This window comes from Catharus ustulatus, chromosome 4 (genome assembly GCF_009819885.2).
Source record: "Catharus ustulatus isolate bCatUst1 chromosome 4, bCatUst1.pri.v2, whole genome shotgun sequence".
In the NCBI taxonomy this organism is placed as follows: Eukaryota; Metazoa; Chordata; class Aves; order Passeriformes; family Turdidae; genus Catharus; species Catharus ustulatus.
The window spans coordinates 61,242,193-61,260,305 of NC_046224.1; the positions used below are offsets into that span (position 1 = coordinate 61,242,193).

At 42.7% G+C, this 18,113-nt stretch overlaps 1 protein-coding gene and 2 long non-coding RNA genes across 6 annotated transcripts in view; 1 reads left to right on the plus strand and 2 right to left on the minus strand.

The window, feature by feature from the left end:
* LOC116995372 (neurotrophin-3) overlaps positions 1-5,128 on the plus strand; it is a 46,569-nt gene extending 41,441 nt beyond the window's left edge. Inside the window, exon 2 of the mRNA XM_033058056.1 lies at positions 3,150-5,128. Coding sequence (XP_032913947.1) covers positions 3,150-3,944 — 795 coding nt within the window. The 3' untranslated portion in view covers positions 3,945-5,128. The remainder of the gene's footprint in view (positions 1-3,149) is intronic.
* The window catches only part of LOC116995377, a 173,577-nt gene extending 155,707 nt beyond the window's left edge, over positions 1-17,870 (minus strand). For all 4 annotated transcript variants that reach the window (XR_006162963.1, XR_004417716.2, XR_004417715.2 and 1 more), the window contains exon 1: positions 17,567-17,870. This is a non-coding gene — a long non-coding RNA (uncharacterized LOC116995377). The remainder of the gene's footprint in view (positions 1-17,566) is intronic.
* On the minus strand, positions 243-3,529 carry LOC116995378. The gene is made up of 3 exons (XR_004417717.1): positions 3,440-3,529; positions 3,207-3,315; positions 243-405 (listed from the first exon to the last, which is right to left on the minus strand). It is a non-coding gene; the product is annotated as an uncharacterized LOC116995378 (long non-coding RNA).
* Positions 17,871-18,113: the final 243 nt, after the last annotated feature.

An 18,113-nucleotide genomic window follows, 5' to 3' on the forward strand; every position in this document is an offset into this window, starting at 1 on the left:
ATGTGTTTTATAACCAGATTACAGCCAAGGCTATGAACCAGCTGCAGTTTTCCAACAACAGCCATTTCTCCTATCTAGAATAGTGCTTTAGACATACTCTGAGGTGCTGGACTTTATGGAAAGCCTGACAATTTTTAGTCATGGACTGGAACTTCTGAACAGCACTAGGCTGGAGTAACTCCCTGAAAACTGTAATCTCACCAATCTTTGTGTTTTCTGTCAAAGTTTTGCACCCAGAAAAATATAAAGTTTTGTTCAAAACCTCTTTACTTTTGCAGCAAATAATTTGCAAAGCATAAATGAAACTACAGGTTGAAAGTTACCATCTTTCCCACCAAATCCATAAGACTTTTCACCTGAAGTTCAGGAAAACGCTTTCCAACATTTTTCCCATTAATGGGGTTCCTGCACAGAGAAAAAAAATAGCTCATTTTAGCTTCTCCAACTCTCGCGTCCCCAGCCCTTCCTTTCTGTGTGCAGTGTGACATTAAAGAGAGCCTGCAGGAACTCCAGCCTTACTTTTCCCACCTCATCACCTGCTCCAACTTATGTATTTTGCTAGTGCCACTTAGTTTTGAGACTGAGCAGAGCAGTGATTGCATGCAGCTGCATGTTGGCATGAATAATGCTCCTGGCTTTTGGGCTGAGCCTTGTCAGAGCTTTGCTCACCATCCTGTGGGCTCGTGTGTCGTCCAGCGTGTGGATTCCGGGTGCTGCAAGAAATCTGCTCAATGACATCTGTTTAATAATATTTTTACTGTTTTTCAAAGCAAGCCCTATGCTGAGGGAAGGCGAAATTGCATGGCAATTTTTTATCCAGAAAGGTCTGGGCTCTGAGATCCATCTACATTAAGTTAGTATTTATTCAGGTATGACAGTAATTGTATGGTAACTGGACATCTTCGATTTTTTTTCCCCCCAAAAGCAAAACATTGTTGCAAGCAACAGTCTAGATTTAGGTGAACTCACACTGTGACAAACTGAGAATGGAGAAAACACATTTCTTGTCCATAAAAGGACAGCTCACACATCCACAGAGGGTAGCTCTGATTTTGCTGCAGTTCCAAACTGTGAAGTGGGGACTCAATCTTGCAAAAAGGAGTTTTGTTTAGAGTGGATAGAAGGTTGTACAGTGAAGTTTTTTTTCTTCTTTTTTTTTTCCTTTGCCTTCTGAAACAGAAAATGGGTCTCCCTCTTAAATAGAAAATGGTGATTTTTTTTCTTTTTTTGAAATGGAAAATTTTCTATTCAGGAGGGAAAGGATCCTTCCCCTCATCTCAGCACTGGAGTGTTGTGTCCAGTTCTGGGCTCCTTAATACAGGAGCAAATCCATGAAAATTATTAAGGATTAGGACAACTGTACCAGGAGGAGAGACTGAGAGAGATGGGGCTGTTCATTCTGCAGAAGAGAAGTCCCAGGGAGATTTTATTGAAGTGTAGAAATACCTCACAAGAGGGATTAATAAAGATGGAGCCAGACTTACTCAGGTGTGTCCATGAAAAGACAAGAAGCAGTGCGAAAAAATTGAGATATGGGAAACTGCTGATACTACTGATACACTGCTGATGAAATATATTTCTTTTTTAAATTTAAGGGTGGTGAAACAGTGGAACAGGTTGTCTACAGGGTTGTGGAGTCTCTATCCATGGAGATATTCCAAACCTGAGTAGGCACATCTCTCTGCAAGCTGCCCTGGCTGATACTCCTCTGAGCAGTGAGATTGGCCTAGATGATGTCCTGAGGATCCTTCCAGCTCCATCTGTCCCACAGCCTGTGACTCTGTGCCTTCACCCCTGAGTGCCAGCAGTCTCTGGCACGTGGTGGGTGTGTTTGCAGAGCAGGAAAATCAAATTCAAGGACTTCCTGAGTCACTTGAAGCAGTACTACAGTCAGGGTTAATCACAGACTATGAGGGTGGTCTAAATGAGTTTTGTATTCTCTCCTTCAATCCACTACTTGTGCAGCAAATTTATAAGCAGGTGTGCTCTGAAGTGAATCCATGACTTAGGATTTTACATTGAAAATTGGTTTAGTTTAAATATAAATACCAAATATACAGATGTCCAAAAATATAAGGAGAAATACCACCTCCCTGGACAGTTGCTCCTGGCTCTCAGCTACACAAACAAGGTGACATAAAGGCTTAAAAAGAAGTGACAAATGAGCTTCTAGAATATGGACAGGAGGTAGAATTTGAAGGAGATCACAAGAAGCCATATAGAGCAGTGCATGTAAAAGTACCAAGAAGCAGCACACTTTTAGGAATGGTTTTCAAAATACTGAATCTTTGAACAAGACTTTTTGCCTTTTAGGAGATGGTGGGGAGAGGGATGTCCTCAATCTGTCCTTGACTATTTCTCATTGATGTTAGTTTTGTTTCACCTTACATAAATGGAATGAAGCAACTTCTTAAAAAAAAAACACCAAAAAAAGTCCCTAATCCTGGAAAAATCCCCTATGAAATGGTCAGTGGGTCCATCTGAATTCCCCACTTGTATCACAGAGGTCTAATCACCACTCTCTGACTTGACAGCATCATTTTCCTTCGAGAACACTTTCCCTTACCAGAGAGAGAGAGAGAATGAAGGCACGATTGAAACACAGGATTTATTTCCTTCTTGTGGTAACATTAAACAGAAGCCACTTGATAAATATGAATTAGATGGGTCTGAGAGATCTCAGCACACAAAACCTGACAACAGCTAGCAAAGTCTGAACTTTTTTGTTTTACACAGTGAGACAGTTTTCTACTCTGCATGATCCTGCAATTTTGAAACCAAACTTCTCTGTGGAATAAACTCAGTGGAAGTAACTTGGCCTCACTCTGCTGCCAAGTCCTGCCCATACTATCCCAAGAGCTACCTACATCTGCAGAGAAAGTGATATATGTGCCACTATGCATGGAAAGAGGAAAAGCAAGGCCTAAAATATAGATGGTATATTAAAAAAAAAAAAATCAGAAGAGAGATGCACTCATTATAAAGTAAAATAAATAGCATCTTCAAAGAAATGCACAGCCTTCATTTCTATATATTTGTCTTCAAAGTCATAGATGTTACTGAAAAAAACCCACCAATGTTCCTGTTTACAGCCTTTAGCAAACCTATCTCTTGGACTGTTTTAACATTGGCTCTCTGTTTCTTTGCAGATCTTACAGGTGAACAAGGTGATGTCCATCTTGTTTTATGTGATATTTCTCGCTTACCTTCGTGGCATCCAGTCTTCCAACATGGATCAAAGGAGTTTGCCAGAAGATTCAATAAATTCTCTTATTATTAAACTCATTCAGGCAGACATTTTAAAAAACAAGCTTTCTAAGCAGATGGTAGACATTAAGGAAAACTATCAAAACACGGTGCAGAAAACAGACACTCAGCAAGACATGGATGGGGAGGAAAATGTGAAATCAGACTTCCAGCCAGTTATCTCAGTGGATACAGATCTCTTGAGGCAGCAGAGACGCTACAACTCTCCCCGAGTCCTCCTGAGTGACAACACGCCGCTGGAGCCGCCGCCGCTGTACCTCATGGAGGATTACATCGGGAATTCCGTGGTGCTGAACAGAACCTCCCGGCGGAAGAGGTACGCGGAGCACCGGGGCCACCGGGGGGAATACTCCGTTTGTGACAGTGAAAGTTTGTGGGTCACGGACAAATCCTCCGCCATCGACATTAGGGGACACCAGGTGACTGTTCTGGGAGAAATTAAAACGGGCAACTCTCCGGTTAAGCAATACTTTTACGAAACGAGGTGTAAAGAGGCCAAGCCTGTAAAAAACGGCTGCCGCGGCATCGATGACAAGCACTGGAACTCCCAATGCAAGACATCCCAAACTTACGTCAGAGCACTGACTTCAGAAAACAACAAACTGGTGGGCTGGAGGTGGATAAGGATAGACACCTCCTGCGTGTGCGCCTTGTCCAGGAAAATAGGAAGAACATAGATCTGCATCTCTTTGCTATATAAATTATTACTTTAAATTATATGATATGCATGTAGCATATAAATGTTTATATTGTTTTATATATATTATAAGTTGACCTTATTTATTAAACTTCAGCAAATCTACAGTATATAAGCTTTCTCTCTCAATAAACAAGAGCAAAGGGTGTGTGCCTCTGCCGTGGCCAATTCCGGGGTTTTTTAAGACTATGTTTGTGACACTGCTTGTCGGCAGCATACCGTAACCTTCCTGTAAAATCTGTAAAATCAGTATTTTTCATTCAGTATTGTCAAACCAGTGACTGTCATTTAGTAAACTTGTTAAAAATCAGATCAATGCCAAGACTTGTGTACATATTTATATTCCCTGCTCTATACGTTCATATTTAATTGGATCTGCAGCATTGACTCCTCACCACCAAAAAAATCCCCAAAAAATCAAGGACCAAAATAGATGTTGTAGCCTGAAGACAAAGTCAAATTTACGGGCATCAGGTAAATAAAGTTTCTGTGTATTATGCCAGTTTTGCCGGTGACATGACCATTTCCCCTATGTTAGCATTTCAGAATGGCTGCTAGTAATCCAGGAACATCCATTTGTGTTTTGGAAGCACATTTGTTTTGCAACTGTTTCTAATGTTGCCAGTGCATCATTGAAAAAATATGAAAAAAATCTGAAATATTTGTAGCCGAAACTTGCTGAAGCCAAGAACTGATCTAAATGGATCATTAATGTAATACATAAAATATGGTTTGTTGTGATCAGCCTCTTCCTCCTCACATGAATCAATTCTCTTCTGCTTGCATTGTTGGATCATTTGTCTCTGTCTGAGTTTTTAAATTAGAAACAAAGCTGGTGGTGTTTTAACCTTAAAAGAGCCCTTGGCTTGCAAATTGTAGTAAAGATATCCTGGCATGGATATCAAAGCCACACGCCCCTACGAAGGTTTCCTTCTTCTCAGCAATCCATTCTCCATCTTTCATAGGGGGAAAAATGTGTTGAACTGCTCGAGAGACCTGGTAGCTTTCACAGGAATGTGAAATGGATGGTGGCTAAAATCCATGAAGTCTGTGGTTATACTGAAGTTCCCTAATTAAACATATGAGTTGTTGCTCAGGACAGACAAATGTGCTAGCGTGTACTTACCTCAGGCTCTTCTTTGGATTGTCATGTAGCTCCACTGGGGACAGAAATAATGACGCTACTTGAAGAGATGTCCCATTACACATTAGCTGTGCAATGCCCTGGATGGGATCCCACTCCCAGGAAGCAAATGAGAGTTCATGGCTAGGAACAGAATTCAGATTGGGCTGCACGTTATCTGTATCCAGAGAGATCCAACCCAAAGCCAGGGCTGGGAAATACCAGCTACTCAGAAAGTTTTACCCTCAGTTTTTTTTCTGAGGGCTTTACAGCAGCAGCTTTTGCTGCCGTAGCGTGTTCAGCATCACAAATGGAGCTCTCAAACACGAGGTTGCAGGATGCCCTTGCTCACACAGTTTTCACTCCTGGAAAACCAGCTTCAAACATGCAAAAGGCCACGAAAGGCAGCAAACTGTGCGGTCTCCCCTAATCCCTTACAGAGAATGCTGCACACCATAAAACCACCAGGGAGCTGGACAGGTTGCCTTGAGGCCAAGCACTGGAACAGTCCTGTCTTGGAAAGCCAGGTTGGAGCACGTGGGTGTTTTCTTCAGGGGAGGCCAGAAGTAAAGCTTTTGAGAACCATCTCAATTTTCAGCATGAGGCCAGGGTATTTACCTCACAGGAAATATCATCACCTTGCAGCACTAAATCCTAGCTTTGCTTCAAGCAATAACAACTTCAGAGGTTCTATACCAAGGCAGTCATTAAAATGAGAGGACGTAATATAACAAGGAACTCAGTATCTCATAGCTCTGATTAAAATATTTCTCATTTCTTGGCAAAAATTTTAAAAAGAAAAAAAAAACCCAATCCCACAGAGCTTTTGCTACTTTTCCTAGTAGGAAAGTTTAACTAACCTTTTTGGCTTGGGGGAATAAGTATATTTTTCAGAGTTCTGCCCCACTGGATTTTTTTGTAAATTAAAAGCTTGATTTTACACCCTCAGTGCCAGAGTAAAGATCGTTTGCAGATGCTGGGAGCAACTGAGACCTGATACAGTTATGGAACTTTAACTTTGGAGGTCTCTTTGTTTCACTGTGCCACATAGGTCTATCTCCATGTGAGGAGTCAAGGAGACCAATTGAGCTTGGTGGAATCCCATTAATAAGAAACTACCTTGTTCTGGCAGTGTGGATGTCACTTTTGTTTACATTACTGTAAACCCAGAGAAAAATCTGTTGAAGACAGGGTAGAAAACATGTCTATATAACAATGTAAACAACATTGGAGTTGATTCTAATGCCTCTATTTCTGCTCACTGAAAATTAAGGGAGGCTCATTCTTTATAGGTTCAAAGAAAACCATTTGTCATTTTTCACTGTAAATCCAGTAACAGGAACTGGTCTTTGACTCTTGGCTTTAACAAGTATTTTACAAGCAGCCAGCAAAAATGTCTTGGAGTAAATATGCCTGTCATCTGAAACACACGAGATGAGAACGGAGCGCGGTGTGTACGGTTATTAGACCGGTTGCCTCTTTCCCACCCCAGGAAAACAATGAGCGGAAGTGTTACCCCCTGGACCTGATCCAGCTTCCACTGAAGTCAATGGGAAAAAAAAAGTAAAAATCTCACCTTCTCCGGTGGAAGCTGGATCAGGCCCCAAGTGAAGAAAAACCTGCAGATCTCGACCAGAGAGCAAAGCAATCCCACACATCAGTAACGCGTTCCTGTAAATCCTGTGTACGCATAAGATGCTGTATAATTTTGTAATGAGTTTGTAAACAAAGCCTGTAATAAATTTGTTAAGGTCTGATTCTCTTTTCACTGTAGCCAGGGATGGTTTTATTGTCGACTTTGGTCATGGCACAATGAATTCAAAATTCCTATCCAACTCTTTTTTTGTTTGTGTTAAGTAATTAAACAAACTATTCAGCTCTCAACGCCAGTTTAATTTAAGCATTCTAAAAATCACTTCCATTAGGCTGCTCAGATGCTCTGTCAATATTGTTTTGCCAATAGATCATTATAAGCACACATTTTATTTAGATTTTCTCCCAAATGACCAAATGCTTTTCTGAAATTGCCTGTCTGTGTCAAACTGTATTTTCTCCGCTTTTTCCCCCTAGTTTTTTTCCAGTCCATTTAGTAACAGCAAAAAATGCTCCACTGAGGTTTTGGAAAACCATCTGCACTTATTTTATCACCTTTGAACATGTGTTCAGGAATGAAGTCTGTGCAGAGAGTTTACTGCTACCAAGAGATTTGTGCGGCTGCACCAGGAAGAAACTTTGACTGGACTTTACAGAGTGTGTGCTCAAAACCACTCTTCTCATACTCTGTTATTTCGATTCTTTAGCAACCCGAGGCTTTTGCATTGTGTATCTGCAGACAATACCAAACAGGAAACGAGCCTGATTGGGAGTTCCAAAATTAAAAATTTCATGATAACGACCTGCTATCTCTGACCTCTCGGCGAATGCGTTTGCGCAGCGAAGTAAAGTGCAGGAACATTCGTTTCATTTAATAGAAACATTATGGCAAAAGCAATGGGATTCTGTGCTCTCCATGCTTGCTAAGCGTGTGTAATTCATCATGATGTGGGGCAAGAGGAGGAGGAAGAGGAGGAGGAGCGGTATAGGATAATAAGCACTACATGCAGCTTGTGAGAAGTAAAAGGCTGTGCTCCAGCTTGGAGCATTTTAAAGTGTGGAGGGGTTGTTCTCTGAAATGCTTTGTCTGTATTTTGTTACAGCAGATGGCAGAATGACGAAGCAAGCACAGATGTGGTGTAAAAAAACCAAGCAATATGAGGATAAGAAAAAACTTTCCCGGCAAAGTCGGCCACTCGCTACCACTGTGGGTCCCTGCAGCTCTGGGCAGGTGACTTCAGAGTTCAGCAATGACATCCTTAGTTTAATGATTTAGCTAATCTCTGTGGGAAAAAAAGGGAAAAAAGAGAATTTTTTTTTTCCCCTGAAGCTCATTACATTCATGAGCTGGAAAATTTTTTTGCTTTTCTTTTTTCTTTCTTATCCCTTTGAGGGTTTTTTGTTTGTTTGTTTGTTAGATTGTTTTTGGTAATCTCTAGCTGCTTTGGCACCTCTGATGAACAACGAGCGGTAATGCTTCGCATGAATGTCCCCAGATATAGATTTCTCCTTTGTTTTAGAGTGAGCTTTGAAGCCAGTGGCACCTGAAAGCCATACTTTCACCACGGGACAGCCCTTTTGATGTCATGACCTCATGTTTCCGGACATTTTGATCATAGGGTCCTATTTTGGAGTTCTTACCCACACAATAGGTGAGATCATGACCAGGCTGATTAAGAAGTGGCTGTGTACACAACAACTGAGGAGCAAAGAGAGAGTGAGGCAGCCCTGTGCCATCTTTGTATCCACCTTCGCACATCTCCTGCTCTGATTTCAGTCTTAAATTGCAAGATTAAGGGCTGGTGATCAAGGTTTGCTTTCTGCATGTCCAAGGGTTCAGATGCCCAGGATATCCTGCAGTGGTTAGGTTTGGGAATGACCTTAAAGATGAACTCATTCCAGCCCACCTGCCATGGGCAGAGACACCTTCCAATAGACCAGGTTTCTCAGAGCCACATCCAACCTGTCCTTGAGCACTTTCAGGGATGATCTTTGGCAGCAGGACAATTTCCCAGTTCACATAAACATGCCTTGTGTGAATCTGAGTATATCTTCTGTAAGAGGCTGCTGTGGTTGCAGCATTGGTCATTTCCAAAGCGCATCGTCACTCTTCACATGTGTCACAGGGAGCAGACAGAGCCATTGGTAGACCAGCTAATTCATCCAGGGGAGGCTGATAAGAAACTAGGTAGCATGGTCCTTTCTTATAAGCAAAAATATTCTCATGGAGGATGCAGGAAAGCAAAAGAAGTGCTGAAAAATGCAGGGAGTCGGAGCTGTTGGGTGGCAAACACCTTGCAGAGGTTTCAGAAAGCGAGAGAGAATTCAGCTGTTCAACTGTAACATCAGATGAAAGGTTCTTTCCTACTATGATAAGGGTTAAACAAATACCATTAGATCATCTGTAGCAGTAACTCAAAAGCAAAATGAACCTCTATTAATTGGGGTTAATCCCCCTGTGTTGATGAGGAATTAACCACGCTCGCTGAGCACAAATGATGAAGCCTTGCTCTCAGTTAAATTGTGCAGCCCCTGTTTTCAGCACTCAGGACTATGAAGCTGTTAAGTGAGGGCAAAATTTGGCTCAGAAGGTACTAAATCCACACTGGATGCATGAGGGGGAGCCCACGTTGGAAGCATTATCCACCACACAAAACAAGCCAAGTTTTTAACATGAGTTCATAAAAATTGCTCATTACTTTGTCTAGTTTCAGGGATTTAGGTTTTAAAATAAGTTTTGAACTGTCTGGTATGACCAGTACACATATATTTAGCGGCAATTTACAAAAGAAAAGAACCCTGTAAATGGAAGTATGCGGCAAAATACTGTGTCTAGCACTGCAAATAACCTCTGTTGATTCTTATTTATGTTCTCACTGTCTCAGAGAGGAATTTTAATACAAATCTTGGTTTTGTTTTACACACCACATTTTGTAAAATAACCACCTCAACTTACTGCTTCTAGAGGTTTGTGGTGTGCAATCTGTGTGGATAATGAAGCAGAAACACGGCTCTAAAGCTGCTGAGCAATATAAGAGTTGCAAACCCCACGCTTGTACAGCAGAGAGTGAAAACGTGTGAAAATGACAGAATCGGTTTCTCAGGCTCAGAGATTAAATATGTTTTAAAATATCAAATGACAGTTTTTTTCAAGTTATTACAAATATCTCGAGTCAGATTTGTATGTGACACAGCTCACTGCTCGCATGGAGCATAATTTTTGTAATCTTTGTTATTGCACAAATCTGCTCAATGTGATTCCCATTAAGTTCAGAAAACAGAAATTTGCTCATTTCCACACTGCTGACAGAGCATTCAGAATAACCCCAATAGACGAGCCAAATCTCAGGTCAGAGCATGATCCCTGAGTTTGTGTCCTAAGGATAAAACTACCAGGAAGGAATTTTTTTTTTCTGCAGAGAGTGAGAGCTCAGCTACCACATTCACAGCATCTATGCCATGCTATCACATTTGAAGACTTTAGGAGGAAGAATCTGGTCAGTTGGAGAGTTGATGGGAAGAAGCAATGGGAGTTGGATAGGACAATAATTATTACATGGTTGCCTTGAAAACTAGATCCCTCAAACACTTAAAATGCAGCCCTCAGGATTCTCCTGGTCTCAGGATCTGACTCAGAGGCACTTATTCCCTAGGTCAATAATCTTGGATTCCTGAGACTTGGCGTCAGGACATGGTACTTGTCCTAGGCGGGGGTAAAGGTGAAAAAAAACCCTTCTCCCACCATAATCAGATAACAGCAATTATGCAAGAGGGAGTTCTCATGGGAACAGTTTTGTCTCAAACTCCCATGGCTTTTTAAAATTTTTTTTTCTGCAGAAATGGAAGATATGGGTTTCTGAGAAAGGACTTGCTGCCTTGTAGTTTTCTCAGAGGGATATGAGGGCGCTGGAGAATTGAACTTAGGCAGAAAAAGTCTCACTGAGTAGAGTTTTTCAGTGATCTCTTTTCCCTTCACTACAAAATTATGTGGTGAAGTTTCCTGACGGAGACTCTGATGCAGGGAGGATTTGCAGGGGAGTAACAATGAAAAGCACCTCAGTACCAGACTGGATTGAGGAGAGTAGCTCAGAAATCCCTGTGGCTCCTTCCTCTCTTTTCCTGAATGCCCAGGGAGATTTGAGTGGCACAAAAAGGGAGAGCAGTGACAGAATAGCTGCAGAACACACTTCTCCATTCACAACAGTCAGGCAAGGGCAGCACAAGGACAATTCCATCATTGCAGAGGCTGATCCAGGGCACGCACTTCATCTCCCTCCACGGGAACTCAAAGAGAAGGATCCATAATGCCATTTCATAAACCAACTTTAAGAAATATCAAGGCAATTTTGCAATAGTCTGGACCTGGTCCACACAAAATGAAAGGCAAAATCTGGTGGGGTTTTTTAGCAGTATTTGCTGTTGAACAGTTTATTTGAATCCAGAATGTACAGAAAAAAATAATGTGAATAGTGGAAAGTGTCTAAGTCACACATACAACTAATAAATACTCAGCTTTATTCTGATCTCATGCAGGTTTAATGTCTGACTTCAGTGGGATTAGTCCCAGCTTTTACTGATACAATAAAGCTTGGAATTACATCCGTGACATTTGAAAGCAGGTGGTGGGCTCTGTGTGAGCTCAGACTCTCAATTTCTGTGTGCCATGAAGCTGCTGCCCATGAAGCTCTGTGATGGATGCTGATGGAATTATTTAATGTGATAGATTATAGAGACCTACACTTCCATGCTCAGAGGGATATTGTTGGCAGTTCTCAGACTGATTCACTGCAGCTCACCAGGCAAACCCCAGGGGTTTTCAATGCCACCAGCTAAGCAGCCTTCCCTGAGAACCACAATGCAGAGGATTCAAAATCAGCTCTGATTTTTGCTTCAGATGGAACTTCAGTGGCTTGGTTTTGTTTGAAGAAATGATGAGAAATCAAATTTAGACGTGCAGGTACTGGCATTCAGAATTAAAGTCTGAAATCCATAACTACTGCTGCCACCAGGAAACTGGGAGATGAAGGCAGCATGTGCACACTGCAGGTTCAGTGAAGATGCTCTCGTTCAGAAACAAAACTGCATTAGGCATCAGCAGTTTATTTGGAGCAAAGACAAAAATCCCAATCCTGCTGAACAGTGGTGTCCAAGCAAGTTTCTTTTTAGTTCACCAGAAACTTCATGGTTTGGGCTTTCCCAGGCAGTTTTCAGTAGGTATTATTGAGCGTAATTGGCATGATAACTTTTACTACATTAGAAACATTCCAGAACTACAACCTGAAATAAACTGAAATGATTGATCCTGGTTAAGCATCACACCCTGAATTTTGAAGCCTTTACCAGCCTTCAATAATGGCTCAGATTGCAAATACAACTTGACTTTGTGGCTAAGAGAATTTCCTTGAGATTTTTCTCTTCATCTGTTTTTCCATAAAATCTTCATAAATACCAGAGATCTTACAATGCCTAAACATAATCTGAAGTGTCCACTTCTGTCAGCCCTGAGGTCATCCATTCTCCCATGAAGTGTTTACTTAATATTCCATTGCCCCAAGCAATGGTTTGCTCAGTGGGAACAGTGCAGGCTCCATGAGTGAAGAGCTACAGTTCAGGAGGTGTGAATACAAAAAAACCCACAAAAGCCGATATCAAGAAATTCACTGGAAAGCCAGAACTGGATCTTAAAAAAAACCCCAACAACTTTAGGAGAGAAAAGTAGAAAATGAGGAAAAACAAAATCCAAAAGTTTGCAAACTTAGGGAAAAAATAAGCTGACCTATGGTAATTGCAGTAATTGGGGTTTTTTTTCCTCCACAGGGTTCATCCCCCTCTGCCTTGCAAAATCCATTCGTTTCCCAACAAAATAAAATATAATAGCTTGAGCTGAAATTCTGGTGTCAGGGAGATTTTAATGCTTAAGCATTTAGTGTGTCTCTGCTAATATTGTCTGTAATAGTGGTTTATAGATCCATTCTCAAAAAAAAACAACAACAAAAAAAACCCCCAAAACCATAACCACAATCAGGATTTACTGAGACCCAGTTCCATAGCTTAGTCTGCATTAGACTTAATTTACTCTAACTGCTTGCATAAGACTTGATCTGAAACAGCCCTTAAGTTCACATCCAATTTTAAAGGAAAAATAGCTGTTTTTTGACAAAGAGTTGGTAACATTAACCCTGTGCTTGAAGCTCAACACATGCTCAAATGTTTTCAGGAATAAGGGTAATATTAAGGTTCATTAGTGATTTTCGTCCTGGAACTTACACTCGTTCACTAAAAAAACCCAAATGGAACAATAATATGATCAATCCTCTTAGTTCCCATCCTATAAATTTTGCTTTAAAATCCCAGGGTAAAAGAAGTACAAAAGATAATCTGTAAGCATTTAAGACTTGATCCAAAGACCATGGAAGTTTTCAAAAAGCTTCAAAAAATTTCTAGTGGGTCCTGAGTTATGTGCTTGATAATTGAACCATGGTCAATAAAACACCATGGATTTATAGGGCAATAAAAAGAACACACCAAATAAAACTGATCATTCATTTTTTTAGAAATCAAAGCACAAAATTAGCAGTAAAGTGTTTGGCAGCACTTCACAAATTCTTCCTTGAAAAAGTCATTCAAATGGACTTGGATGTGGATGCAATTGCCTGCATGGGGTGCTGGGGAAAGGGAAGTCAGTTACATGCAGAGATAACTGGGAATGCCAGGTGGAAAAGCCACTCTGTGGATAACTGTGGGAACAGCTTTAGAGCCAGGGTGAAGTTATTGAGGCCACCTCAGTGACTGAAGTGCTCACCTCAATGTGTGAAGGCAAATTGGGCACCTCCCTTCAAATGAGGAGTGACAGCAGCACCTTCCAGAAGGTTCTGAGGCAACAGAAAATCTTCTAGGCAATGATGAGACATTACTTTATTCTTGCCTTGTACCTCTTATTCCAATACCTGCTTCAAGGCTGCTACAACTGCAGGTGAATATTTTAGTGACCCAAAGAAAGCATTTATCTGAATTTATCCATCCTACCATCCATGTACCCCATCCAAGACTCAAGCTAGTTGCTAAAATAAAGTCCTGAGATTTTCCAAGTCCATGCTAGACGGTTACAAAAATTTATGGAAGATTTAGAGCAAACACACAGACTTAAATGCTGTTTAATATCATCCTCAATGTCAGAGTGAGTGAGATCCTTCTCTGGAGATCCAGAGGTGTTAAAAGAAAAGGACCAATATCTGTCACTGCAGCTGGCAAGCTGCTGTCAGGACAGCACTAACATTTGCTTTCACATCTCTCTTCCCTCCCAGCTAATATATTGTTCTGTCCTTATTAGTTCTCTAGATGAATTTATTAGTCTGTCACTCAAATGTGGGAGACTCTAGGGAAATGTGGCCAAAACCAGACTGTGAGATTAATGTTTTTAGCCAGCTGGAAACAGCTTGTAATGCTGCAGGTTGGGTACCCCGTCTCAGGGAGTGGTGAATTCCATCAAAGACTTAAAAAGGACAAAATGAGGAGATAGACTTGTTTTCTGTCAGGGTCACAACCTCATTTGTAGACCTCTTTGTTCGTCTCCTGGTCCAACATGCACTGACCAGCAAAAAGTGGGAACTACCTATGAGGAGAAAGGGGGTTGGGCTAAATCAGAGGGATTTTTGGGATCTTAATAAAATTAGTTTTTCCTTAAAATAATAAAAAATAGGATTTCTCATCGCAGGAAGACACACATTTATATTGTTATTGTTTCCCTTTTACCCCATGTGAGTTTTAATTTTTTTTTATGGACCTAATCTGTAATTACAGAAGCCTCTCATGGGCTGGAAGACTTGTCCCACATATGGGTTACCTACAAATCCCAGTATTTCAAATTAAGATATTCTGTCAAGGGGAAGTCCCAGGTGCTTTCAGCACAAGTGTGAGCTCTGAAAATGGAGTTAAAGCTGTCAACACTGACCAAAAACGAAAGGGCTCATAAGACAGAGATGGAAATCCCAGCTTCAAATGAGGGAGGGGAGAGATCAAGGAGTGAGGAAGAGCCAACTCCTTTGGATGTTTGGCAGTGGGGACAAAATGCCAACCTTCCAATGTGCAGTTTACAGTAGGGATGAGGAATTGGGTGCAAGACAATGACCCATTGCTGGGCTGGGCAGGTGACAGGATCAGCCAGCTCTGGAAGACTGACTGAGGTTGAGTGTTAGTTGGGGCCAAGGAGCTGCAGGCCACCCACGCAGATCAAGTGGGAAAGAGCTAATGGGAAAGACATTTTGGGAGTTAAAAATATAACCAGTTCCTTAATCTGGGAACACAGAGCTGTAAAATAACAGCTGGACAGCAAGGCAGAACAAAGTTGTCCTCGGTGGTGGAGCACAAGGTGGTTGAATGGAAAGTCACTGTCTGCTCCATCAGAGCAGGCCCTCAGCCAGCATGGCTACGTGTGCAGGAAGGCAGGGTCACATTCCTCTGAGATGGCAGCACAGCTCTGTCCTGCAGGCCAGGGCAGCAGCCTTCAAAGTAACAATGAAATATTAGACGTTTTAAAAGGATTTCCCACTATATTGATGTTGTTCCCATAACACAAGCCAAGGAGTAGGAAGGCAGCACATCAAAACAAGTTTGAACTCACTTGGGAGCAGGCATCTCTTCTGCACCACACAATGCTTTCTTCTGCCTGTAAGGGCAGCATTTGGGCTGCAACTCCATGGAAAAATCTTCATATGGCACCTGCACCAAAAGCAGGAGGCTGAGAAAGTAGCCCCCATTGCTGGTGATGTTTGAAGTGATTCACAAAACCCAGGGGCATATCAGATCCTGCAGGGATGAGCACCCCCATTCTGCCCCAGTGTCCAGCTGAACCATTTCCACTGCTTCAAAGACAAAACCTGGCCCTGCCATTTAGGATTGCTGTGACTGTCCATGAGGCAGCAGCACCCTGGGCTGAGAAGGTCAGTGGTGTCCTGGGGTCCATCAGGAAGAGCAGTGCCAGCAGGTCAGGGAGTGATCCTGCCCCTCTGCCAGCCCTGGGAGGCACATGTGGAGAGCTGTGTCCAGCTCTGGGATCACCAGCACAGGAGGGACAGGGAGCTCCTGGAGCGGGGCCAGCGGAGGCTGTGGAGATGATTTAGGGCCTGGAGCATCTGTGGCAGGGAAAGGCTGAGGGAGCTGGGGCTGTCCAGGCTGGAGAGGAGCCCCAGCTGAGAGGGGCCCTCAGCCCTGGGTGTCCCTGTGTGCAGGGAGGGCTCCGAGCAGGGCCCAGGCTCTGCTCCGGGGGCCCAGCAATGGCACCAGAGCCACGGGCAGGGACTGAGCCCAGGGGGTTCCACCTGCACAGGAGGCACAACTTCTTCCCTGGGCAGTGCTGAACAGAGACCACACAGGGTGTGGGGTCTCCTCACTGGGGATATTCCAGAGCCAGCTGGACACAATGCTGTGCCCTGTGCTCTGGGATGGCCCTGCTGGAGATGGGAGGTTGCACCAGTGACCCTCTGTGCTCCCTTCCAGCCTGACCCATCCTGGGGTTCTGTGAATCTGTGTGGGCAATGGCTGACCCAAGGCAGAGCACAGACTGAAGTGTGCCACAACTCAGGATTGCAGGGTTCTCCTCCATGTCCAGAAGCACGACTCACACAAGGCAGGCATGAAATTGCCATGGCTGTTGCAAGGGGTTAAATACTCATCTATCAGCAGCACCTCTCCTTGAGAGTGAGCTCTGCAAGCACTCAAACCACCACAGAAGAATCACAGGTCACAAGATCAAGTCTCAGGAGCTGAAAGCACTCTGAGCACTTCCCTAGCATCACATTTTGTATCAGCACAGGACACAGGCAACTGATTGTCTGCATTCCTGCACTCTCCTTTCCGCCAGCTCTGCCTTCCCCACTATTGCAGCTTTTAGATTTTTTTATTTCAAGACTGTGGTACATGACAAATGCAGAACAGGGACAACTTCTGCAGTTTTCTGTCTTACTGTCTAATAGCTCTTCCTAAATCCCCTGCAAAGCTCGGAAGAGGCACAAAGCAGGAAAGGACTGTCATCTTGCAGTGTAACTGACTGCTGTATGATGTAATAGCCACTACTCACATTTTTCCCTGGGATAAGCTGTTGGCATTCCTGAAGAAAAGGGTAGATTCCTGAGCTTACTTATGAATTTCCTGCAGGCTAACCACATCCATAGAAAAAGACTCTGTAGATCCCCTGCTGTTATATTATTTTGTAGGCAAGCCTGTCAGCTCTTTCATTTAAAACTTTTGGTTTGTGATGGAAATCAGGCTTCCAAATAGACTTCCTTTTCTAGCAAATACTACACTTTATTATTCCAAAGTTATTATTCCAGTATCCCCATTACCACAGTATTATTACACATTCCTCTTCAGGAACTAGTTTTAAACCATTCAGTAGCATCCAGATTTTTAGCTGACATAATATGGGATGTATCAAGAGTGGCAGCATTCACTGCTGCAGTTTAGTGTCTGAGTGCATGACAGAGAATTGACATTTGTTTGACACATCACATTTCCTTCAGCTACCATGCCTCTTACTACCTTCAGCTGCTACCTCTGCCTTGCATTTTCAAATCCAAGACTACTGCAAAATGAACTTTATTTATGCAATAAACAGGGCACCTGTCTGGTACCTGTTTTAAGCATTCACCACTGACAGTGAAGCCTCCTGAGCTAGAGAGAAAAACAAAAATACCCCTTCAAATTGCAAGAGAAAGAGCCTTCAGAAGCGTGTTTAATCAGTGTAATCTGGCAAAGTGCTGCATCCTGAAACAGACCCTGCTCTTCAGTACTAGAGAACAGAGACAATTTTTCAAAGCTATGGACATTCATGCCACAAACAACGTGTTAAAGCATTTTCACCATGATCAGACACAAAAGGAAAGACTTACCTCTGGGTGAGCCTTTTTGGATCGTCACACGTGTGAGCTGCCGAGGTGGAAGGAGAGGCATGTGGAAAAGCAGGACAGGTACTAACCAGAACAGGCACCCAGCAGTCAGCACTCGCAAAATGGCTACAGGGAGACTGGAGCAGCTCAGCTCTGCAAGACTTAAAGGGACAGATTTCCACAAGCACACTGGGGCAAAAGCCTCTGGAAGAGCTCAATTCCCCACTGGGAGAAGGCAGGCCCTGGTTCTGGAAATATTGAAGCGTGTCCTTAACTCTAAGCATGTGAGAACTGCTGTGGACTTCAGGCTGTGTAGCCCTGCAGGACTGGATTTACTGACGTGCACGAAGCTACCCAGGGAGGGGATGCTCCAGCAGGGTGCTTGTGACAGCTCCATCACAAAAGGAGTGAGGTTCCATCACTGCTGAGTTACTCTGACCACTGAAGAGTGCTAAGATACATTCCAGAAGTACAGAAAGGAAAGAAAAGAAAATAATCAAAATGCATCCTTAAAAAAATCGCAAGTCATTGCAGCAAACACTGCTCGTGT